This window comes from Herpailurus yagouaroundi, unplaced genomic scaffold (genome assembly GCF_014898765.1).
Source record: "Herpailurus yagouaroundi ecotype Mexico unplaced genomic scaffold, PumYag 164, whole genome shotgun sequence".
Lineage (NCBI taxonomy): Eukaryota > Metazoa > Chordata > Mammalia > Carnivora > Felidae > Herpailurus > Herpailurus yagouaroundi.
The window spans coordinates 34,728,237-34,754,693 of record NW_024412405.1 but is presented as its reverse complement, the minus strand read 5'-3'; the positions used below and the strand labels follow the sequence as shown (position 1 = coordinate 34,754,693).

Sequence of the window (26,457 nt, the reverse complement as noted above, 5' to 3'; positions counted from 1 at the left end):
ATCTCTTGTATTTACTTTTACTTGTCTATATGCACACAGAGAAGTAAATAATGTTCGCCATATGTAAAAGGTATGAGGCAAGGAGGTGATGGGGCTCTGCCTGCTTTAATGTTTTAAAAATGAGCAATGCATCATCTTTTCAAATCATAAAGCCATTATTCTACTTCAATAATTGCATGATATTTCTCCCATCCTTGTATATCATTCATTTTGTTCTCATTTCCCAGATAAGAGAAATTAAACATGCAAAGGTGAAAGGATTTGATGAAACAGTGACCCAATTCAGGATGATATTTTAATAAATATGTGATATAACTAATAGTTTTGGTCATTATCAAATCTACTGATTTGGCTCAATAAGAGGAAGAACTTGAAATATAATTATATATGTCTGGAAATAGATTAACTGCTTCATACAGTAAGAAATTCCAAAGTGTGCTCAATGTGAGGTTGAAGTAACCAACCAACTCTTCTAGAAGGTGATCACACACCAGTCACACATTAAGAGTTAGTGAGCTTTGAGGGCATTTCAGTTCTGAAAATGTTTGCCTTTGTGGTGTGATGTCATACAACAAAGCTGTGAACCTCTGTCTTCTGCTACAGAAATTATAGTATCAGCATCACACTCACATTTACAACTCTATCCTTTAAATCATTTTCACGAATATGTCATATTTAGGTACCCCCCATAACAACTCTTGACATAGGACACGTGTTCTTAGTTCCAGTATGCAGTTGAGAAAATTAAAATTCAGAAAGACGTCACTGGTCCATGATCATACACACTGCAGAGCCAAGACTTGTTTTTCTTTGTTTTGTTTGTTTATTTTATTCCACGTTTATTGCCCAGGCAGCCACTCTACATACACGTAGAGGAGCCCAGTGCTGACCACATGTTTACATTTACATTACCTAGAGCTTTCTGAGCAACTATGCCTACTTAGTTCAACAGGGAATAAAGACTAGGTTGCTGCTATCTCTTCTATCCTGTGTGAGGAAAGAGCCTCGGAACGTCACAGAAAAGAAATTTAAAACAACCACGCTACATACGCCCATCACTATGTTATAAACTTTTTTTGTAGGAAATTAAAGCTTTCTCAGAAAAGCTTGCTATTGTCCTCACAGTTTCCAAATAGAAGAAGTAAAAGTCATCCACTACAAATGCTGGATGGTTTAAGCAGCTGTTCATCAGAGGTAGGCACAGAGCAAAAGTTTTACTGTGAACTCTGATGAGCTGGGCTAACGTATATGCATGCATGTTTTGGACACCTGCTCTACACCAGCAGCTGAGAAGCACTTGGTAAACATATTGAAGCGGCTGGAAAACAAATGGAGCAGTGCCAGGTTTGTGGAGATGGGTCCACAAACAAGCCACCTCATTCACAAGGACAGCAACTGCTGAAATACATTCAAGAGCACATATACCATATTTTATGCCAAAATACTGGTGAGCAGGAAATAATGGAGGATGAGATCTTTTCTGAATTTATTTGAAGTTTAATAATGACAGATGGTAAGGGGACAAAATCAAGTGCAATGAAACTGAATAAAAGAACTTAAAAACTGAGTAAAGGAAAAAACTTCATGCAAATATATCTATTTTCTAAGGAAAGAGAAGATCTTCATCTGTTCCTGAAAATAAAACTCTCGGTGTGGCCACAAAAGGAATTCTGCAAATGCTATTTAGGCCATTTAAATATTAGAACCTAGGCAGAAAGGCACAACATGATATTCTGTGGCTCTTGGCAAGATTTTATCACCACTGGCAAAACAGAAATGTACTATATAGTTTTAAGAGCCACATTCAAATCTCTTTTCAATTATTAGACAGTGGCGATGTTTCTTCCACTGCTGACATTTTAAAACTTCCTCTTAATAGTGACCTTGTCAATACACCTAAAGTATATAAAAATTTTCAAACTCTGCAATTTTCTCCCAGAATCAGACTTTGTTAAAACTAACAGCATCCGATTTAAGCAGGCTTAAAAAGAAGCACCAATGTATTCTCCGTTCTAAGGCATCTGTAACTGAAAATACAGATCAAAAATATGAAAAACAGTAATAAGAAAAAAATAATCCTTGGGGCACCTCGGTGGCTTAGTAGGCAAGTGTCTGTCTGGCTCTTGATTTCAGCTCAGGTCATGATCTCACGGTTTTGTGAGTTTGAGCCCCACATAGGCTCTGCACTGACAGCTCAGAGGCTGCTTGAGATTCTCCCTCTTTCTCTGCCCCTCCCTCGCTTGCATTCTGTCTCTCTCAAAATAAATAAATAAACTTAAAAAAAAAAAAGAATTCTTTGTGACAAACACATTAAGTGAAATACTCATTGCTCCCTCCCCTATACAGACTTTTGAATAAGACTTTTATAAGCTAAGAGGCACAATCATTTAGAATGAATCACATAAGTTATAGTCAATCAAGATGATATTTTCAGAGTTTATCCTCAGGGTAAGTAGCAACACAATGATTCTCTTTGCCATCATCTTTAGTTGTCATAAAATTAGTTACAGAACAATGACACTGTCAAAATGTATAAACTCACAAAGTTAATACTGATCCATTCAAATATAAAAATTTAATAACCATCAAATGAAAACATAAAGTGATAGGATATCAACATCATATAAAAGGGATAAATACATCTGGCATGATAATGAGTGAAGAAGGTTTCCATGTTTACCTAGGGATGAGACAGGACAATTTAAATTTACTACCTCTGCCCCACTGGTCTTAAGGGGCACATAATATTAATTACAAATGGAATTATCAAAGGTGTGCTGGTGTTAGTTGATGCCCAGCTCAAGAGTACCAATTGTTAGGGGCGCCTGAGTGGCTCAGTTGGTCAGGCAGCTGACTTCAGCTCAGGGCATGAATCTCACGGTCTGTGAGTTTGAGCCCCTTGTCGGGCTCTGTGCTGACAGCTCAGAGCCTGGAGCCTGCTTTGGATTCTGTGTCTCCCTCTCTCTCTGCTCCTCCCCTGCTTGTGCTCTCTCTCTGTCTCTCAACAATAAATAAATGTTAAGAAAACATTTTTTTTAAAAAGAGTACCAATTGTTAAATTTTAAGGATCCTTGCAGGCTGGTTATTAAATCACTGAAACCAGCCACAATGGGAATTGACAAGCACTACAGATTGGACCTCCACACCCCACCACCCAGAGCCCCTTTAACAGAACCTCACTGATCCACACAGAAATAAACACACAGTACGATTAATTCTCACAAAGTAAATTCTCCCATGTAGGCAATACTAGGGTCAAGAAAAAGAACATCACCATAAAACCAGAAGTCTCCCTTGTATCATCCGTGAATCAATACTCCCTCTAGGTGTCTGCAAATCTTCCAGATACAAATACTAGAAAGGAGCAATTTTAGCCACGACGAGGGAAGAAGGGAACATTAAATGAAACATATAACCTGGAAAATCATTTGGAAGCAACTGTGAGGGTAGGCTGGCAGAAAAAGACATGGCATGATATACACAGACTTGACAAGAGCAGGAGCCGTGGAGAAAGGAAAATATGAAACTGCAGGTGTTGTGCAGCTATCCAAGGGTTATGAGACACATGTCTGTGTACCAAACCTGTTCAGTATAAAAACCTTACGAAATGGAGATCGTTGAACATACTGTACTTTTCTTTGTATCACCTATGATTTTTATATTACGACTAGCCTGAAGTCTGAGAAAAGCTCAAGTAAATGCCACACAAAAAGTGATGGCCAGCAGTTGATTACTGTTGAAATTCACAAGATTTTTTCTTTCCCCTCTAGTTTAGTGTGGCACCTGTCTGTAAGGAACCAAAGTGAGAAGACTTTCCTAATCATCCCCCTCCTCTGAGCAAAGCTGACGGGCTGGCAAGAGGACAACATATGACAGCAATCAATACTATGCCACATGGCGCTGGTATCAGGATTACGCTCGTAGGAACCAATGTATGTTACAGAGACTCTGGCTTCTTTGGTTTTTCTCTGTCCCAGTGAGTAGTTGTATTCAGTGGTCCTCCATTTCTTAATATTCATCAACAAGCTGACTCTCTCATTCCAGCTTAAGTCCTAGAAACTGATGACAGCCACACTTGCACAAAAGAGGGTTGCCTCCTTACAAAGGTCTTAATATTTAAGGGTTTAAAAATTAAAAATTACACTTTACAGACAGATGTACGGATCAGAGTATTGACCTCTGTCTCCTACACAGACGCAGAAGTGCTCTAATGAGAATCACTGCCCCAAAGTAATGTGCAACAGAAGATTTTCACCAGAGTTAGAAAATGTGACCAACCAACCTTTATTGTTTTCCTCTTCATATGGGTATTCATTCATCCATTTGTCTCCAGAGTCACATTGATCCTGCAAGAAGAATACAGAAACAAATCATGAGAGTCAGTTCCACATGTTGAGGACATCCTTCCACTGGAGGTGAAACACTTATTCCACAATTCTTTACACTCTTGATTAGTGAATGACATCATGAAAACATAAGTGAAGAATATTTTTGTCTTTAGTTGTCTTCTGCTTGTTCTTTACCAGCCACGTAAAGGGCAAAGTGGAGAGACGAGGGGATAGGAGCGGGACCTCCAACTAGGACAGCTCCTGGGCACAAGATAATGAAGATCTGGATAAAGATAAGAAAGGAAGGGAAGAAAAAGAAAGGGAGGTAACAGAGACAGAAAGGTGAGGAGAAAATGGCGGGAATTGGTTTAAAAGCAAATTTAATGTATGAAAGAAGTCACAAATACTCCCCACTGGAGTACTTTGCTCCCTTATTCTTAGCAATCAAGAGATTTCTAAAGTAATGCTGTTTTCCAGAGGAAATGATCTTTTTTTTTTTCCTCTTTACAGTTGGTATAAATACGCAGCATAATTAATATGAATACTTTCTGGTGCCTTCATGTTGGTTAATACCCAAGTAACTTTTTAAAAACTGATCTGATACATGCTGCTTCTTAAAAGCTCGCATACCCCCAGGATCATGTGGATCTCACCTAATATAATTCAGTATTGCTGGATTAGAAGGTTCTGATTACAATAAACCGTTTGCGCCACTTGGATGTATCTTGAAAGTCCTATTTATTTTCACTCAGCATTATGTAACGTGCTTCAGAATTTCCATTTCATGAGGCAAATTTTCACTGGCATTCCGTTAAGCCAGCTTAGTAGGCATAGTTGACTTTTTTTTTTCTTCATTCGGAATTATACTCAAGAGGGGCCACGCCTTCCTGTTCTTACCTGCACCCATTCCGTGCCGGTGTGTAATCAGTGTAGCCCTGGGCCAAGCTTCCTTTGCATGCAATGCCGTACATTTGAACAGAAAAGGGGTTCACTCACTCATAGGGCCTTAAATGAAATGTGGCACAACTCAGAATTTCTATGGGCTTGGTCTGTAAGGGGAGTGGCCTTTAATTTTATTCCAGTTTTAAATCAATCAATTTCTCTCCCCCCATCCACTCTCTTCCTCCCCACTTGTGTGTGTGTGCTTATATTTATATTTATATTTATATTTATATTTATATTTATATAAAAAGATATATGTCTCATGTCTCAAAATGCATCTTCTCATATACACTACAGCTTTTACTACTAGAAATACTACTAAAAAGCAATAAAAATGCAATATTTTAACATTAGTGTCAAACTAGAAAAATTCTATTGAAATTCAGTGTCTAATTCTTCTATCTTACATTATGAAATCATAATATGGTATCCCTGGAAAGAATTAAAAAGTCATCCATAGCACCATGTTCTTATCAAACACGTCTTGTTCTTTCTAGTCTTCAAAACAGAGCTAACTCCATCAGTCCCAACTTAGCAGAAAGTATTAGGTATGTCAAAAACTGGCTTCAATCTTACATTCCAGTTTTGTAATTTGTTTTCCCATACTTTGATATATACTCTGGCTATTTTCACATGATACCCACCTTATTAATGATCAATCCAAAATTCGTAATACTCCACTGTAGGGATAACTTACTCCCTAGTGTTTGTCTAATAATTTATGATTCCGTACGGACAGGCTTTCTTCAGCAGGGAGGGCCTGGCAAGGACAGCCCAGGGTAGGTTGTCACCAGCACTCACCCCTCAGCCAGGCACCCTCAGCCTACACTCCTGTGCATGGCTGCTCTAGTCTGCACCTTTCATTACTGCCTTAGAATATACTTCTACAAGTATAATTACTGGATCAAAATAATAGAAACTGTCCACCCCCCCAATTTTCAAACTATCTTTTTTAAAGTAGACTATACCAGGGGCGCCTGGGTGGCGCAGTCGGTTGAGCGTCCGACTTCAGCTAGGTCACGATCTCGCGGTCCGTGAGTTCGAGCCCCGCGTCAGGCTCTGGGCTGATGGCTCAGAGCCTGGAGTCTGTTTCCGATTCTGTGTCTCCCTCTCTCTCTCTGCCCCTCCCCCGTTCATGCTCTGTCTCTCTCTGTCCCAAAAATAAATAAACGTTGAAAAAAAAAATGTTTAAAGTAGACTATACCAATTTACATTCCCAACAGAAGAAGCAGCACATGCTAACATAGCACCATTCCCATCTTTATTTCCTGAAACACAGCACGCTCCCTGGCACATTCCGGGGAATCGGTAAACGCCTGTCAAGTGAGCAAGTGAGGGTAATAATGACTAATGGAAGAAAAATAAAGTAAACCCCTCTATCAATCATGTGGATTTTTCTTAGCCAAGTAACTAGGGCCTTCATTATATAATTTGTATTTTTAGTTAACATTAATCTGGTGACTTAAAGAAACAGTAAATTACGTGAACTACACATAACACACTATCCCACATTTTGACAGCATTTTCGGATTTACAAAGTAGCCCAGTGATGTAATTTGTACTAAAGGCAGTTCTGTGACTTGAGTACATGGACTATTTTCAGATCCACTTGACAATGACGATCAGAGATTAATTTTGCACCCAAGGTAACCAGCTAGATAATGTCAGGGTCCTTACAAAACTCCTTATTTCCACATCTCAGCAGGCCTCTTTGTGGTTTATCTTTGCAACCCCCTACAACTTACACGTAGACCTACGTTTGAAATGTGAGGAGATCCCGGTATAATGCTAAGCTTAGTTTTCTGTTTAATCCAAGCTCCTCAAAGAGTGCGCAAGCTCATCTCTTGCACTGTAGCTCCCACCTCACACCCCTACAGTCACCTCTGTCATCCACTGGCCATTTGACCTGAAACAATTCATTCAACCTCTCTGAGCCCCCATTCCCTTCTCTGCAGAAGCAATGCTAACCATAAAGCCTGTTCTATCTACCCCATCTACCTCAACTGAAGCAATGTCTGTACAGCCATCTGTGTTGTCATCCATGTAAGAAATACCGCTCTTCAATCAATGGCCCAGATACTGAACAAGAAAACAACAGGATTTCCCAAAATTGAGGCCACGAAATAGACAGATGACTCTCTCTTTTACTCATGCTCAGGCGCCTTTGGGTTGTTCTCCAAACCCCTTCAAAATCCAGCCATGATATAAAATGGGGAAATGGCACATTTCCAACAACAGTTAATATCTCATCAATTTCCCAACTAAAAGATCACTTTAACTCTTCCAAATAGGTTTGTAAATATATCCAGTAAGTCTTCTCAAAGCACAGAAGTCTTAAAGGCCACTGTCCTCATCAAAAATTCATCACACATGGTTTCGGTCCTTACTTTCCTAGCTTCAAAAATGATTCTCCATTGTCGGGTGAAGAAGCAGAAAAGAGCTGGTAACTTACTTCAGTACCAAAAAAAAAAAAAACAAAAAAAAAAAAACAAAAAAAACCAAAAAAAAACAAAAAAAAAAAAACATGAGAAAGAAGAAAAGACACAGAATATTACATTTTGGAAAAAAAGTTTAGATTTGCTTTTAAAAACAAATACTGCTGCCTATAGTATTAGTAAATATTCATCTATGAATGATGAGTCTGGAGGAACTGTAGCAAAAGAGAATGATTTTCTAAATTGTTACTTTCTAACTCTTGTTTTCTCCCCTAAAATTTCCTAAAAGGAATTCTAAGCTTCCTTTGTAACTCAAAGGAAAGACCCTGGACAACAGAAACGGCCAGAATGAAAGTGGATGCGACCCAACTTAATGGAAAAGGAGTTACACTTCAGAATAATGACCTCCGGGTACAGGCATTATATTACCCAGTAGTAACAGGCCACGAGCCCTTCATCACATCTTAAATGATCTATTAGGTTCTCAATCTTAAAAGGTTAGTGTTTAATACATTCTAAATACTTCAGGACCCATAAGTACACTTGTTGCTAGTTCCTCTGAAAATCCCTTTACGTATCTTTAAATAGAGACAGAGAAACAAGTTTCGAAGGTGTTTATGGATGCCTGACTTGTCAGGGTATTTCACTTTCTGCCCCAAGGTAATTTAGTTGCTCTGTTTCAAGCAAATTGAATTCTGGTAATGGTACTGCGATCCCATCTGGAATTCAGTCTTCTAGATTCAGTTTTACAAATCACTGCTTCATTAGCTGTGATCTTGTGTTTTCAAGGGCTGATTAAAAAAAAAAAAAAAAAAGTCAAGTAATAAGGTTTATATACATATTCACATAACTTTTAAAGCCGATTAGGGAACCCGACAGGCAGGCTTGGTGCATTTAAGTTGAAGGTATTACGTAACCGATCCATCCTGGCCTTCCTGTGCATCAAGGTTTTTGATATATAAGTTGCCTTTTTTCATTTAAAGTTATTTCTGTTTTGGGGCGCCTGGGTGGCGCAGTCGGTTAGGCGTCCGACTTTGGCCAAGTCACGATCTCGTGGTCCGTGAGTTCGAGCCCCGCGTCGGGCTCTGGGCTGATGGCTCGGAGCCTGGAGCCTGCTTCAGATTCTGTGTCTCCCTCTCTCTCTGCCCCTCCCCCGTTCATGCTCTGTCTCTCTCTGTCCCAAAGATAAATAAACGTTGAAAAAAAAAATTAAAAAAAAAAAATAAAGTTATTTCTGTTTTATCTGCTGCAGTGAGTTATCTTGGGAACTAAAAATATTTGAAGGTTAATCTAAATATTTCTAGAGATAAATGCAAATCTAAGTGCTACGTTTTCATAGCTATTTTGACTTAAAATGAAAAGAGATGCTGAAGACACAAAGCAGGGAGCTTGTTGCTAGGTGACAGGTGACATCTACCGTATCTTCTGAACTTGTACAGCATGAGACATCTTACTGCTGAGAAAAGACACACAGATTTCTGTGGCACAAACATCATTTTCTATATGGAAGCAAACTCGTGTTCAGATATTCTTTAACATAGGCTGTAAGGAGTCAGCAATTTATGTGTATATGAATATCGAATTTTAGAGATGCCTCTCAGCACAAATAGGAAAACAGTTCTTTATTTTCCACTTGGGGTATATGGTTTTACCTTCTAAATAACGTCTACACAGGAAATACATATAATTTTCATGATTTGTAATTAAAGAGTGATCGTTATTTTTTGTACCTCACTTTATGCATTTTCAAACTTTTAATAGAAATCACCTCAACTAGGATAGGTGGAGTCCACAGAGAAAGCATTATTTCTATAATAAGTAATCCAATTTTCATTAAGTTTATTAATGGAAAATTAAGAGCAGCATAGCAAAGACCTGATGAATTAAAAAAGAAAATACAAAAAACTTCAATGTAGATTATTTCCTGGGTATATTTTACAATTACACACCTACTTTATACAGTTACCTCCCTTCCCTGAGCACAAAGTTCCACCCCTGTTCTTTGACTCATCAGGCAATTCAAGTGACGATATGCAGACATCAAGAACTCTTCTATACCCAGAATTTCAGGATCTCACAAGAATAAACGGCATGCTCTACTCCATCTGAGAAAGGTTGTGTGTTGCTGTGGAAAGGATCCAAACACGAACCCAGACAGAATCAACACCAGCGCTAGCACTTGGCAAAAATGTGCCTTAGGGCAAGCTGTTTAACTTTCATACGCCCCTGTTCCTCATTTGTTCAAGTTATATCATAAAATCTCCTTTTTTAGGGGACAGGGGCTACCAACACTGAAAACAAGAATGGATACAATGTATACACCAGAAAATCTGGCACAAGCTAGTTACTCAACAGATGTCCATACCATCCCTATCCCTTATACTTACAATCAAGCACCCAATGGTCAAGGAACAATGAACAATGGTCAAGGAACAATGACCTACTGGAATCCAAGTTACACTTCCTCGACACCACTGTCAACCACGGTTGTGCGTTTTCTACAGGAAGGTCCTGGGAATACACACACGACAGAATCTCCACACGAGGCTCTCACAATACAGTGTCTCCAATTCATCAATTAAGAGAATTCAATGATGTAACTGCTAATAGAAATAGGAGAAAGGGCATCTGAGGTCCTTAATAACCTAAATTCAATAATCCCTATGGAATTCTATTAGTTACATAGAAATCAACTGAAAATTCTCCGCTTTTAAAATTGTTCTTCTCTGTTTCCAGCTTTATGTTTCTCTGATTATGCTTCCCGCCCAAGAATGTTTCACTATCAACAAGAACAGACAATACAGCAAGAGCAAACTTTAAGAATTAAGGTCCCACTTGGAGGAAGGTATGCCTCAAAGCTTGAGCAATCATTTAAGAACAGAGTTCACTGAATAAACAGCCCATTTTCAGAAGGAAGAGGTAAAGCAAAAAGCACACTGACATGGAAATTACTCTTTTAATCTGTTTTCGGCTTCCAGTACACCGCATCATTCTATGCAGAGAACAAATAAACCTTTAAAAGAAAGTAACCATAGCAAATGAATTAAGCATTTCTTTTACATATATTGTGCTCAATAGAATGGTTTGAAAAGTAATTTGTGCTATGCTCATATTCAAGCGTAACTGTCATTTTATTGGGACTGCACAGTCAAAAATCTGATTTGTATTGTAAAGGACTGACAAGATGATTAAATTTTGTCTTCATATGTCTAATTTACGTGATTTAGACTGCAACGCAAATATGAGCATGTGCAATTTGTACTTGCACATCAAACCACAGCAGAGAACACGCCACTCTGCCAAAAGTAACTTGACCACACACATTTGCATTCCCATACGAAGAACACGGACAACCTTCTCTTAATCCTTTCTCTCAGGATCCTTTCTATCATGCTAAACATACTAAAGCCCCGGGAGTTTTTAAGGGGCTGGTGGGAGAAATGAAATAATAGGGTGCCAGTTCACTTCCCAACATTTTATGGAAGTATAATGTGGTTGTGTGATGTATACATAAAAAAGCAAGCTGACAATTTTGAAAACAAATGAAAAGAAAATCATGATAAACACATATTTGGTACCAATTAAAAATGCATAATTCACACAAGCCTAAGAATTTCTCTACTATTTCACTTCAGTGGGTGTTGTCTGACCACAACAAGGCATATATATTATGGGGTCATTACAAATTTTAGACACTAAGGATCTCTGACAGAGGCGAGAAAAATAAGTTGCCTTATTCAGTATGCAGTATACATATTTGGCTTTCCTATTAATTATTGCCTTCTATGTTTAACTTGCCAATACTAAGCAAGATAAATTCCATTCAAATGCATAGTAAACAGTTTGCTTAGGGAGTACATTTATTTTCTAGTCCATCACAACAATAGTTGATTAAAATATGTTGCTCTTATCCAGTTTTGAATTAATTCATGTGAAATAAAACAAATATTTATTAAATTGTGGGGAAAACATTCCATCAAACTGTAAAACCTGAGTAGAAAAACAAATGGCACACATTTAATTACAGTTGACATTTAAATGAAATTTGCAATCTCAAAATATTTAACAATAATTAGAAAATATCAGACTTGAGATATTTTTAGGGTGCTTTTATGTGTAATCTCTCCAAATATCTGAACCCAGAGGAATTTAAGATATGCAGATTTTAAAACAGGATGTGAAAGACGGATCAAAGAAGTTAACAGATCTGTGCTACTGACATTTTGATACAGTGATACAGAAACACGAGGATTTATTTGGTATTTTTAATGAATGTCTTACAGGTCTTGCCGTGTGCCTTACTGAACAAGAGTTCTGTCCAGCTGAACTCATCAATCCAGTTTGTGCATTCAGACATCACAATCATTACCCTATATAGCTCATAATCTGGTCCACCACAGATAGCTAGCTGTCATAATAAATACATTTATCAATTAGTATTTCTCAATGATGACCAAATTAGTAAACCGTCAAATGGACTGCATAACCATGTGCTTCTCTCATAACTAAATAATAACAGAAAATCAAAATACTATTTGTTGAGAATGACACGATATATTAGGTTGATCGCTGTTTACAAGGTTCAAAGACTCCTTTAAAACCTGAAAAATACTGAAATTGGAAATCAACACAAATCTAATCCAAGTAAGTGCTAGCAGATGATGAAGATCCACTGACTTTTAATAGTAATTTCTATTACTATATATATATATAGTATATATACGTACAACGTATACTGTATATATATATGTACAACATACATATACCCATATATATAAATATAATTCCATTATTAATTCATCCACAAATTGCCTGTATGCCACAGTACCTGATTTAGAGGAGCTCACAGAAAACAAAGGTGCGACAAATATAAGTAAAATAATTATAACAATGATAGCTACCAGCCACTGAATATTTACCATATGTTTAACACTGACTAGGTGCTTTTATTATTTAATAAATTCATGTATAAAGCATATGGCCTAGGGTTTAATTCCCATGTTTTACAATAAAAATAACTGTGATCAAAGTCCATACTCTCTAACCTGTATCAAGTCACCTCCTGAGGAACCCCACAGCAGCTTTGAGGAAAGGACGACTTATCCTGGGAAGTTGAGGGAGCCCACTGAGACTTCACAGAGGATAAAACAAAGTTGAGTCTTGAAAAGTGGGAAAGCAGAGACATCAGGGAAAGGGGAGGTACTGGGAATTAGTACATTTCAATCTGAGTTTTGGGACACTCCTATGGGGGAACATCCTAGAAACTGGCGTATCTACACGAGCCAGCCCAGGCTACCTAAAGAGGGGCTCTAATATGGAAAAGAAGCCTGTCATTTGGAAAGATTTACTTCAAGTAAATAATAAAAACAATCCTGCAAGTGTGACTTCTTGTGTCTCAGGGAGGCTGTCTTACAGTGTAAAGGGAATTATATGATGTATGCTAAATCAGGAACACTAAAGCGATTTCAAGAACGTAATGCTACAAAAAATGACTCTAATAAAAGATTTTTCTCATGAACTTTGTTATGTTCTGTGATTGAAGGTATTTCTAAACATCTCCAACACTCGTAAATGAAATATTTCAAAATATTTATTCAATTATGAATCCATGCAAATATGCCCACAGAGAGTAAACACACGTGTGTATGCATGTGTGCAGACACACACAGAGCCAAGCACTAGTTAAAAATTCTGACTGGAGAAATATTCCTGAAGTGGATGGAAGTTACATAGTTTATCTTTTAAAAAAAAACACTCCAGAAAATTTAAATGATTTTGAAAAATAATGGTGTAGCAGCCAAGGAGTATCAAAAGCATTTTGAAAAATACTCTCGAAACAAAAGTTGGCCACGTACAGCCTTAAAAACCTATTTGGAGACATACATAAAACTAAAACACTAAAACCAGGATTAGCCCTATAAGTAAATAATATATGGATTAACCTCCATTCTAATTTTTAAGAAATGTTCACAAGTGAAACAACTATCAAATAATTATCATGAGTATGCAGGTTCCCTGCTCACCTGTATTTCCCCAATATGCATGGGGAATGTATTTAATTTAAATACAGTATCATCCAAAAAAACATCTGGGACCCCCAGGTGGCTCAGTCGGTTAAGCTTCTGACTTCAGTTCAGGTCATGATCTCATGGTACATGAGTTCGAGCCCTACATGGGGCTCTGCACTGACAGTGTAGAGCCTGCTTAGGATTCTCTCCCTATCGCCCTCTGCCCCTCCCCCACTTGCATATGCACACGCTCTCTCCCCCTCTCTTGCTCTCTCTCTCTCTCAAATAAATAAAACCTTAAAAAATCCTCTGATTTTTTAAAAGACAGTCCTTTAAATACTCTAACTTTACGCCCAAAGGTGGCTAACTACATCTTGGGAAATACAATGAGGGAAAGCTGCTGGCCAAAGAACTGAATTCAAATTGTTCTCTGAGTACAATGGCATTAATTCTCAGTAGTAGAGGAAGAGAAGGAGGAGGAGGTGGAGGAGAAAGAATGGTTATAGCATCAGCAAACACACTGATGCCATTGCATGCAGGATAATACCAAGTTTCTAAGAACCATCATAGCATAATATTTAAAATTATGAAGACTAAATCTTAACTGCTTATTTTAAAATCCTGGATCTGCTGCTTAGTAAGCAGATTACTTAGCTTGTGTGTTACCACATCTGTAAAATGAGGACAATAATACCACCTACCTCACAAGGGTGTGAGGAATAGACAAATAGAGTAGTTAGAAGTTAGAACTTTTGTGGAAAATAAATAAGCAAGCCAACTGAAACAAGATAGTTTTGCTATTTTCCTCTTAAACAGATGAAAATGAGTATTTCTGAATTAAAAGCACAATCTCAAAGCCTTTTCCAATCAAAGAAAGGGAAAATATATTCCAAATCTGATCGTCATTTTAAATCTTGCCCAATACGCCAATAAAGCCAATGTTTTCAAAGGTTTTTCGCCTAATCAAAAAATAACACATTCATTAACTCATCTAAGTTTTTGGAGATTTTAAGATTTTAGAATTTTTGTACACCCTTCTACATGAAACTGAAGATTATTGAATGGAATGAAAATCCTTTCTTCTTCTTCCTCACCAGAGATACCTAAATATATGCAAAGATACAAAAGAAACTTAACTTTTCACATCAGAAATAACCTGTATTTTTGATAATGCCCCCTCTGACAATGCATTTCAAAGGAGTATTTCTGACCTGTGTCAGAGTCTGCTACCTCAAACAGCTATTAAAATACTTAATTTGAAAGAATAATTTATCCTAATCTTGGCTAAATATGTTTCCATCAGCTCAAGGTCCTTAAATGCAACTAAATACATTAGTTTCTTTTCTGATTCTGAAGATATTAAACATAACCTAATATGAACAATCTCAATAAATTAACCAAATAACAAAAAGCTTATGCTCATACATAAAGCTAAGCAGAAATAAATCATGCTTTTCAACAGTTCATTTTCTAAAATACCATTAATATAACAAATAAATTTTATATTAATATATAATATAAAGTCCCTACATAATCATATGTACTGTTATTAATTCCCTCATTTATATAATAAATATTCTTTTCAATCACTAGCGATTCAGAAATGAAAAAGCCCTCACATATCATATATGTTAAAACTAAAAAAAAAGGCTGGAGGCGGCCTGCTGCTATTTGAGAAACCACGGAGCCTGCTAAAAAAGCACTGGTAAATCTGGGGAACGGGAGATACCAGGTGTTGTGGTTTGACACCTACTTCATCTCTGCAAAAGCTCATGATATGGAGGATGAAAATAATTACATTTTGTTCGTGAGAACCAAGTAAATGACAACTTGCTAGTAATCAAGAATAGGGTTAAAATGAAGTACACACACAAATCTGTAGTTCAACTTTAATTTGCAAACAGCATTCAACCGGCATTCACCTAAACGAACACAAGGGTCACACAAGAGACCTTTCTGGATGCCAATCTTTGTCTGAAACATACTCATTTCCTTCAACTTGAAGGTTGCTGATTGCTTACTTCCATAATAGCATTTCTTTGATTTTCACTCATAACTCTCCAGATTCAATATGCTTCAACTTTCAGGTTCACAAAATGCTTTATGACACACAGAGGATAGTTATCTTCCAAAATTCTCCCTGGTTTTAAGATGATGTGCTTTCCTTTGATCTCTGAGGAAGTTCAATGACCAGAGACTCAATTATTATTCCCAAATGAGTATCTCTATACCTAATTTCCCACCAAAATGTGACTCTTTTTTCCACATAGGTATCACTGAATAATCTAACAAACACTTAGGTTCTTAGGATTTTTATCCAGATATTCTTATCATGTCTGGAATGGTGAGAGACCCTAGAGATTTACAGCCAAAATAGCTCCCTTACGCACAATTGGTTTACCATCTTAACCACAGGCAGAAAGCCTCACTTACTAGCACCCAATATGGAAGTCATTATTCTTTCTCCCCTTCAAATCCTTTTCCCAGTTTCTCATTGCAGTTTGTGAAACCATTAACATCCAGACCTTAGGACCTTGTTTATGAATCAATTTTAAGTTTCTTTTCTAACCAACATATAACAACAATCCTGCTTATTTTTTTCCGAAACCAGAATCTTCCAGTTGACTTCTGTAATTTTCCTTCACCACCTCAGCTCCCTTAGGCCCTCATTTAACAAATCTGGATTATTGTCAATCTATGTTGTCTCTAGCCTCTGCTCTTTCCAGTGCACATTGCAAAACAGACGAATATTTAAAATATTTCATCACGTTACTCCTGGTCTCAAGAATTTGTTATTTATAATTGCAATGTCTAAATTTCTGTCGATGACCATGACCCTTCAAGAGAAGCTGAGGTTTCTTCTCCTTCCTCTAGGAGGAGTTTCATCACTCCCTCCAGGCAAATTCCTTCAGCAGGCTCACCTCTTCACATAAACACAAAAAAGCATTTGATAAAATGAACACACGGTAATCATTGTTTAACAATCAACCTTAGACTGTAGAAAAAGAAGAAAACTGCATTAACTTGAAGAGTATCTATTTTTTTTAATGTTTATTTATTTTTTGAGGGGGAAGAGAGAGAAAGAGAGGAAGAGAGAACAAGCAGGGGAGGGCCAGAGGATCTAAAGCAGGCTCTGTGCTGACAGCAGAGAGGTTGATGCAGGGCCTGAACCCAAGAACCATGATCTCACCTGAGATCATGACCTGAGCCAAAGTCGACACCCAACTGAAGGAGCCACCCAGGTGCTTGAAGAGTATCCACAAACATCACCTTTAATGGTGAAATGTTAAAGTTTTCCCCCATTGAAATCAGAAAAAGCGTATTTGTTACCACTATGTCAATACAACTTATGTTGTAGGTTTCAGCCAGTATCATAAAGAATAAATAATTTTTTAATACAGATAATGAAAGGAAAAAGTAAAATTGTGATTATTCACAGGATAATTATTCACAGAAAGACTGTACTAACAGAAAATCCAAAGAATCTACAATCACAAAATTAAAATTAACACATGAATTTATTAGCAAAGTCAACACACAAAAATCAATACACCAGAAAATAAAACCCTATAATTATAAATTTAAAAGCCAACAAAATTTCTCACATTAAAGAATTGAACAACTAAAAATATGAAAGACCTTGAAAACATCTACCTTGAAAAAACATTATTGAGAGACATTAAAGAAGTCCTAAACACATGGAGGGCTAAACCATGTTCATGGGAGGGAAAACTCAGTATTAAAATGTAAATTCTCCTTCAATTGATCTGTAGATTCAATAAAAATTGAATCTACTATTTGTATATTCATGTGTGTGTGTGTGTGCGCACGCATGCGCGCAGTAGAAACAGATTCCAAATTTTACTTTTTTTAATGTTTATATATTTATTAAGAGAGAGAGAGCGAGCACGGGGGAGGAGCAGAGAGACAGGGAGAGAGAGAATCCCAAGCAGGCTCCACGTTTTCAGCACAGAGCCCCATGCAGGACTCAATCCCACAAACTGTGAGATAATGACCTGAGCCAAAATCAAGAGTCGGTCACTTAACTGGTGCCCCCAGATTCCAAATTTTAAGTCAACATGGAAAGAAATAAGAATAGCCTTGGTGATCTTAAAGAAAAAGGAAAAAGTTGGGGAACTTATATTCTCATATCTCGACTTATAATAAAGTTCTAATAATTAAAATATTTTCAAAATATATAGGCCTAGATAAACTGATCAGTAAGGTCACACATCACCGAAAATTTAATTGAGATAAAGGTGGTACTGTCCTGCAACTAGGAAAAGATGCCTTTGTCAATAAATGGTACTCAGTCAACAGAATGCCATGCTGGGAAAAAATGTGAATTTTGACCTCTATCTCACAACATACACAAAAATCTATTCCAGGTAAATGCAGATACAAATATGAAAGGTAAAATAATAAAGTTTCTAGAAACAAAAGTAGAGAAGAAAATCATAATCTTGTGAGGGGCAGATATTCCTCAAACAGGATACCCAAAGCACTAATCATAAATTATAGACTAATAAAATAGACAATATTAAAATTGAGAACTTCTCATCAAAATACATTATAGAAAGAATGGAAAGGCAACATGCACAGAAGATATGTGTAATACATATATCTGACAAAATATCCAGAATATATAAAGAATTTCTACAGATCAATAAAAAATTACAGAAAACTCAACAGAAAAGATAAGCAAACAATTTGAAACGGGACTCTATGAAAACGGCCAATAAACACATGAAAATATTCTCAACCTCTTTGGTCATCATGCAAATGTAAACTCAATCACAATGAGTACCACTGCAAACACATCAGAAAGCCTAAAATTAACAAAACTGACAGCACCAAGTTCTAGTGATGATGTGGAAGAACTAAAACTCTCATATACTGTTGATATTAAGGGTAAACTATATACCTAACTAGAAAGCCATCAGTTTTTCTAAAGCTGAACATTTACATATCTAATAACCCAGTAATTCCACTACCTATCCCTCGGTACATACCCAACATAATTAAGTATATACATTCACAAAGTACATTTATGAGAAGATCACAGCTGATCTATGTGTAATAGCCAAAACTATATAAAACCCAAATGTCCATCAACAACAGAATGAATAAATTGTGGCATATTCAAATAATGATATATTACATAGCAAGGAGAAGTAATGAATATGAAAAATAAAATTCGTAACACAATATGGGATAAAATTAATCCACTTAAAAACCAGTTACAATGGGGCAAGTATGATTCCATTCACATAAGATTCAAAAAAGGCAAAACTAATTGATGGTGGTTGCATGTGGAGGGTAGTAAGAGATACAAGGGAGACTTCAAGGTTGGTAATGGTTGGTAGTAGGTATATCAGTGTGTCCAACTACGAAAATTTACAGAGGCACACCCTATGACTTACATAATTTTTGCGCATATTTTATTTCATAAAAGCTAACTTAAAATTTTCTTCCTACATGAGAAAAGTTGATCATACCAATGTGTAATTTTAAGTCAGATTATCCAAGTTATTGAGTGTTGTCCAGTGTATGCACAGTCATTCCCAAGTGAGCTGGCACTTACGGACCAATTATCAAGTGGGAAGCTACATGAGGCATTCTTGGCCACAGGGAGGCAAGCAATTAGAAACACACCTGATACTCCAACTCTCTCGAATAACCTTGACACCTAGCAGCAGTTTTTAATGCAAGCAAATTATATGATGTGTTTTGTTTGGAGTTTCTGCTGTTCATAGCAATATGCTGAATTCTTGTAACTGACCACTCAACATTTATGTCAAATTAGATGGAGGGGTCCCTAGGTGGATTAGCTGTTGGGTGTCTGACTTCGGCTCAGGTCATGATCTCACAGTTTGTGAGTTCCAGCCCTGCATCGGGCTCCATGCTGTCAGTACAGACCCCACTTCAGATCCTTTGTACCCTTCTCTCTCTCTGCCCATCACCTGCTCTCAAAAATAAACATTTTTTTTTTAAAAACTTAGATGGAGAAAACAATCCAATCCTTCTTCCGTAACTTTATAGTACTGCAATACTACCATTAACTATTATTTCGGCTCAGGTCATGATCTCACAGTCATGAGATCGAGCCCCTCGTCAGGTTCCTCACTGGGCATGAAGCCTGCTTAAAATTCTGTCTACCCCTCTCCCTCGCTCATAAATAAATAAATAAATAAACAAACAAACAAACAAACAAACAAACAAATAAATAAATGTACAAGTCTACAAGACATAAGCTATGAACTGGAATAAATGAATACTGGTTGAAAGAGTTCGGGTTCTAACTTTGAGTTGGTGAACTTAGAAATTTAGCCAAATTTCTCCCTCCTAGGGGCTCCAAGCCTGCTACAGGAATACAGTGGATAACTAATCTGTCAACTGTAACTTAGCAAGCCACTTAGCTTTACTATATGGCACTCTGAAGAGAAATTCTTAGGGGATCGAAAGGGGACAACAGAGTGAAGTATTTTCACTATTGCTAAAGCTGAGCCTATGGACACACCAGTTGTGACTGATCTGGAGGTGGCCTTGGAGAATCCTGAAGGTGGGCAGGGAGTATTTCTGTTCTAAGCACAGTTCCATAAAGCACCGCAGTATAACGCAGTCTATCTGGGACTGTAAACAATTTCTTTCCCTACAGTTTTACCACAGCCAGAAATGAAAGCTCAGAAATCAATCTGCCACTTTGTCTTGTATAATTTAAAGAAGTGTATTATTTACAATAGTGCCTCCACAGTAAAACTATAATCCACCAATCAGGTATGTGCCAGGAGGTGCAGCAGGTGCTTTACACACATTATCTTAGGTGATCCTCACTGTGAAGAAAGGATATTAACCTCCACTTTTCACGTGAAGAAATGAAGTTTCATGGTTATCAACCTGCACATCCAGCATCTGAACACACTTGTGTCTGATCCCAAAGTCCACACTCTTTTCCTCATGACACAGTTCCTCTTCCCAGAAGCTTCTGAGCCGTGAGCCCAATGTACGTGCTATGCCAAAACAAACTGATACAGTTACAGATGTGGCCAGATTTCAGGAATGCCACCAAGCACTCAAAGGGCACAAATCGTCACTGCAGCATTACTTTGTGGATCAAGCAGCCACTGAAGAGACCGCTGTTTGTGTTCTCCAGTCTGAGCAGGAGCCACTGACGGCCGGGGGGGGGGGGGGGGGGCCTGCCGGCTGCTACTCCTTGGGCAGCATTTCTCCATGTCTGCTCTGTGGACTACAGGATCCAAATTAAAGTTTAACAGAGTTCTCATTTTCCACTGCATTTGGTCTTTAATGTAGGTCTTTAATGTAATATTTTTCTGAGATTTTATGCAGGAACACTCCCTCCTTCAGTTCCAGAAGCCTAGAAGTTACTGGAAAGTTAACCCTCCTGTTTTCGTAGGACCATGAACACTAACTGCAGAGTTTGTCAGGGGCACTTAGACTTCCTTAAATCACTTTATTCACCTGATGCTCAAATTAGCCTCTGTGCTGCCCTCAATTCAAAACTTACCTTTTCTATTTCCAAGTTATACGGCCATGGCCTAATCACATCTCTCTAAAACTCAGTTTTTCCACAACCACGAAAAGGGCTGATATTAATGCCCACTTTGCAGGATATCTGTCATGTCTGGATATTCTAAGAAATGCAATTGATAGAAGGTACTCGAGAAAAATACTAGTTATTATTACCCTTTTTTTTTTTAATTTAGAAATACTACTTTGGTTTTTAAAACACAGAAGTAATATTATTAAGCCACAGAATCTGCTGGAGCCCAAAGGAGATCACATAAGCAGTCATATGAACCTCTCTGGGTATCCTATATTATTAAATCATGCCAATTAAAAAAAGAAGAACAACAACAACAACAACTATGGGATGCCTGGATGACTCGGTTGAGCGTCTAACTTTGGCTCAGGTCATGATCTTGCGGTTCATGGGTTCAAGTCCCACATCAGGTTGTGTGCTGGCAGCTCAGAACCTAGAGCCTACTTTGGATTCTGTCTCTCCCTCTCTCTCTCTCTCTCTCTCTCTCTCTGCCCCTCCCCCGCTTGCGCTCTCTCTCTCTCTCTCTCTCTCTCTCTCTCAAAAATAAACATTAAAAAAAATTTTTTTAAGTAGGTACGAAAGTCAACCAGATTTCCAGAAAACATACAATATGTCATACTCTCCTCTACAAACAGAGAGGTGACAGAAGATGGGTTTAAGATTTTTCATAATAACATGATCCAAATAAACTAAAACTCACCGAGTAGAATTCATTCTGAAAATCCATCATCCAGAATTCCTGTTTATGGAGATTAGTTGGCTCTATTTTTAAAAACTTAATTACTTAATATTATAGCTATTCCAGAATTAGTCAGACTTTGATTTTCAATAACTTCTACAGTCTCTCTTTTATTGCCTCTTTAATATCATTGGTCTTATTCCCTTATTAGGAAATCCACATCTTGATCTCTTTCGCTATGAACTTTAATCACTCATTCACTGAATCAACAAGGACTTATCCTCCTTCCACCTTATTCCAACTAAATCCCTAGTCTAGTTAAAAATAAAGGACTCTAGGTTTCAGGAAGCAGATTTCAGCATAATAACAAAAACAATTGCCACAAAAGGAAATAGTATAAAATCTCTGTTCACGGTACTATAGAAACAAAAGGACAAGAACTGCTTAATGGTTACACCAGTCATGTGTGTCTGTCTACTGAGCATCTGAAACGTGGCTAGTCCAAATTAAGCTGTTCCGTAAGTGTGAAATACACACCAGATTTTGGAAAGATTTTACAAAACAAAAACAAAATAAACACTAAAATATTTCATTTATCATCTTACATGTATTACATGTTGAAAGGGTAATATTCTGGAACTACTGGGGTAAATAAAATAAAATTAATTTCACCTGTGTCTTTTTACTCTCTAATGTCACAATTAAGAATGCTAAACTTGGGGCGCCTGGGTGGCTCAGTCGGTTAAGCGGCCAACTTCGGCTCAGGTCATGATCTCGCGGTCTGTGGGTTCAAGCCCCGCATTGGGCTCTGTGCTGACAGCTCAGAACCTGGAGCCTGTTTCAGATTCTGTGTCTCCCTCTCTCTGACCCTCCCCTGTTCATGCTCTCTCTCTGTCTCAAAAATAAATAAACGTTAAAAAAAAATTAAAAAAAAAAAAAAGAATGCTAAACTTACTTAAGCAGTTTGTGTTATATTCTATTGGACAGTACTGGTCAAGGTCCCACATTTCAAAGCCTTGCACAACACACTAGGAATTTTCCTGGCTTCTAATTATATTTTATATAGACCTTAATGACATGTCTACTTTGTCCATTATACTCCCAAAAGGTATGTTTTCTTGTTTAATCTAGTGTTTAATGTATCTGGATATAAATGTATCACAACATGTTCTGTTGATTGAGCACAATCTTGAGCCCCTTGGAGAGCTATAATTGTGCAGAATGTATTTGATGCTTGCTGGTACCTGATTTTTATCTCACCAGATTATTAATCTTCAGTTCTTTGAAAACTCTGCAAAGTGATCTCAAAAGTATTGTGTGTGTCTTCCAAATGCACAGTCATTCACACACAGCCATGCCTGCACTCAAGTGTCAAGGGCTTTCCATAATCCTCATAGCCTATTAAAACTAAAAGATTCCCAGAGGACCAGAAATATAACCTAGCATCCACTGTTATGTCCTGAGACATAGCTGTATTTCAATTGATAAGATAAAATGTAACATATTCTGCATCACATATCCACTTCACTGCTGATAGGAAATGCATTGGACAATATATACATCATTAAACTGAACACAGCCAAGTATATTAAGTTACAGCACCATTTGGAAACTCAGGGCAAACAATCCTCCTAAATTTCTAAATGTCAAGCTTACTGACAATAACATTTTCATCTGTTCTGTGTTTACTATTGTTCCTTCCATGTTTCTTCTCAGGCGTTTTTCTGAGTAAACAAGTTTGAATCATACAGTTTATGATTTTCATTATGTATAAATTGGTGGAAGAATTCATTCTACATTTAATGAACTTTCCAGCTCTTTTATAGACCTGTAACAGTACCTAAAAAACAATCACATATTGTAACTTTTATCAACCCTCATTTCTTTTTTTTTTTTCATAGAGTTGCATATGGAGACCATGTTTTCAGTCATAAGATCTCCACCAAATACTCTTCCCCTGCTCGGGTCCAGGGGGTGGCACTTTGTGAGTTAGCGGAACACCAGCTCAGACCCATCCCTATCAGGCAACAGAAGCAGGGCTATACTCAGCAGAAACGGACTCACTGAAGAATACATCTTTGACCTCAGAGAGGGGATCTACCTGGTAAAGGGCACAGGGACGTCTTTCTTCTAAGTCTGCAGAAGGCCATTAAGAGTTGACTGTACTCGACAGCTTGGTATAAACATGAGGGAGGCCCTCATGTGACAACATTCCTTGAACCCACAACCTAGGGCATCCTGGAGATGCCAGGCCAAGCGTGAAGTTTACCAAAAAGGCAAATTGAGTGCTTACCACACCTTTTCACGTCATCCTCAACTGTCTGAGAAAATTAGTGTCGGGGCGCCTCGATGGCTCAGTTGGTTGAGCGTCTGACTTCAGCTCAGGTCATGATCTCACAGTCCGTGAGTTCGAGCCCCCTGTCAGGCTCTGTGCTGACAGCTAGGAGCCTGGAACCTGCCTCAGATTCTGTGTCTCCCTCTCTCGCTGCCCCTCCCCTGCTCATGCTCGGTCTCTCTCAGTCTCAAAAATAAATAAAAACATTAAAAAAAATTTTTTTTTAATTAAAAAAAAAAAAAAGGAAAAAAAAATCAGTGTCTCAGCATACCCGCGACCAAGCCACCGCATACCAGGTGGGAAGCTCTGGGCTAATTTGTCGAGGGAGCTACAAATCTAAATGCTAACTAGAGCCAGGAGATTGAAACAGGAGTGTGGCCTTTCGAAAAAGCATAGAAATGGGAGGCAGAAGGATGTCCTCTCTGGAGAAGGCCACTGCTACTCAATTTCTGACCTCTGCCCTACAGTTACATTCAAATGAAATGTAGAATCTGTGTCCATTTATGAAATTTCCTGGTTTAAAAAAAAAAATGGCTGCATTGCTGGACTGACAAAAACCGGACAAAACAACAACCCCAGCCACACATCAGCCAGTTTATGATATGTGTTGTACTGGTTTGACCTTCAGATTCAAAACACCTAGGAGGCCAAGGAAATTACAAATTAGAGAGCCCCTAGATTTATCTGGGTCTTTGCCATGGTGAACCAACAAGAATAGAAATTCACATAATAAAACATGGTGTTTCTTACAGAAGCATCATTTTTACTTGTAGATTTTTAAAAATTTATATTAAAACAGTGTATGATGAATACAGTTCAAAAACCATACGATTTAAAGTAAAACAAGAGAATCAGAATAAATCTCCTACTTGAGCCAGGCTACTTTCAACCACACACCTGGGGTTATTTTCCTCTTCTGAGGTAAAATTTAAGAAGTAACCTACTGGACAAGCATCTGAGAGGATGACACTCTCTTACACTAGCTCTGAATAAAAGAAGATTTTCAAGGATTCTTCCATAGTTTGAAGTTTTGTGTTTTTTTTTAACATTTATTCATTTTTTGAGAGACAGAGAGACAGAGACAGAGACAGAGACAGAGACAGAGACAGAGAGAGAGAGAGAGAGAGAGCACAAGTGGGGGAGGGGCAGAGAGAGAGGGAGACACAGAATCTGAAGCAGGCTCCAGGGTCTGAGCTGTTGGCACATAGCCCGATGTGGGACTCAAACTCATGGACGGCGAGATAACGACCTGAGCCAAAGTCGGATGCTTAACTGACTAAGCCACCCAGGCAACCCTGAAAGCCTATTTTCAAAAGAATCTTTTCTACATTATATCTTTATATCTAAAATCAATCTTTGCTACATTATATCATACAGTGTAGTTATAACTATCAATATTTATATACATGTTTAGACCTTATATGAATTCAACTGGATTTTTTTTTTTCTTTTAAGATTATTTATTTTGAGAGAGTGAGTGTGCATGAGCTGGGGAGAGGCAGAGAGGGAGACAGAGGATCAGAAGTAGGCCCTGGGCTGACAGGAGAGAGCCCAAGGCGGGGCTCAAACTCCCAAACGAGATCATGACCTCAGCTGAAGTCAGACGCTTAACCGACTGAGCCACCCAGGCACCCCCAGAGTTTGAAATTTTTAATCAGCCCTGGGCGGCTTAGATTGCTACTTCAAATGTAATTGGCATTCTCAAAATGTTCTAGAAGGCTCCTGGAAGCCTGAACTTCAGCAGTTGAGGCCTGCCAGCCCAGTGGACAGAGGGCACCCCACTAACACAACAGCACATTCACCCATCCTACACCAATAAATAGTTTTCTTCATATGTTCTGCGTTTGTTTACTAGTAATGAATAAAACATTAAAATTGCTATTTGGAATATAAAATACTGTAGTTCTTACAAATGGTAAAGTTATGCTGGCTGTAGTTTAGGGTACTAAGGCTGTTATTTATAGAATAAAACCCATTATCACTACTCAAATATTGAACAAGAATAGTTTGTATTCAAAGATAAAGTTGCCACAGGGGACTATTGATATAGGAAATATGGCTGGAGAGATATGGGATGCATATTAAAATTTATATACCGAAAAGAAAAAATGTATTTAACAGGTATATTTAATATTCTAGTAGCATCGACTGGAATTGTTAAAGTTATAT

At 37.7% G+C, this 26,457-nt stretch overlaps 1 protein-coding gene across 10 annotated transcripts in view; it reads right to left on the bottom strand.

The window, feature by feature from the left end:
- Positions 1 to 26,457, bottom strand: part of KLF12 (KLF transcription factor 12) — a 436,833-nt gene that overhangs the window by 290,386 nt on the left and 119,990 nt on the right. For all 10 annotated transcript variants that reach the window (XM_040487361.1, XM_040487366.1, XM_040487363.1 and 7 more), the window contains one exon: positions 4,283 to 4,346. In XM_040487361.1, coding sequence (XP_040343295.1) covers positions 4,283 to 4,315 — 33 coding nt within the window. In that variant the 5' untranslated portion in view covers positions 4,316 to 4,346. The remainder of the gene's footprint in view (positions 1 to 4,282; positions 4,347 to 26,457) is intronic.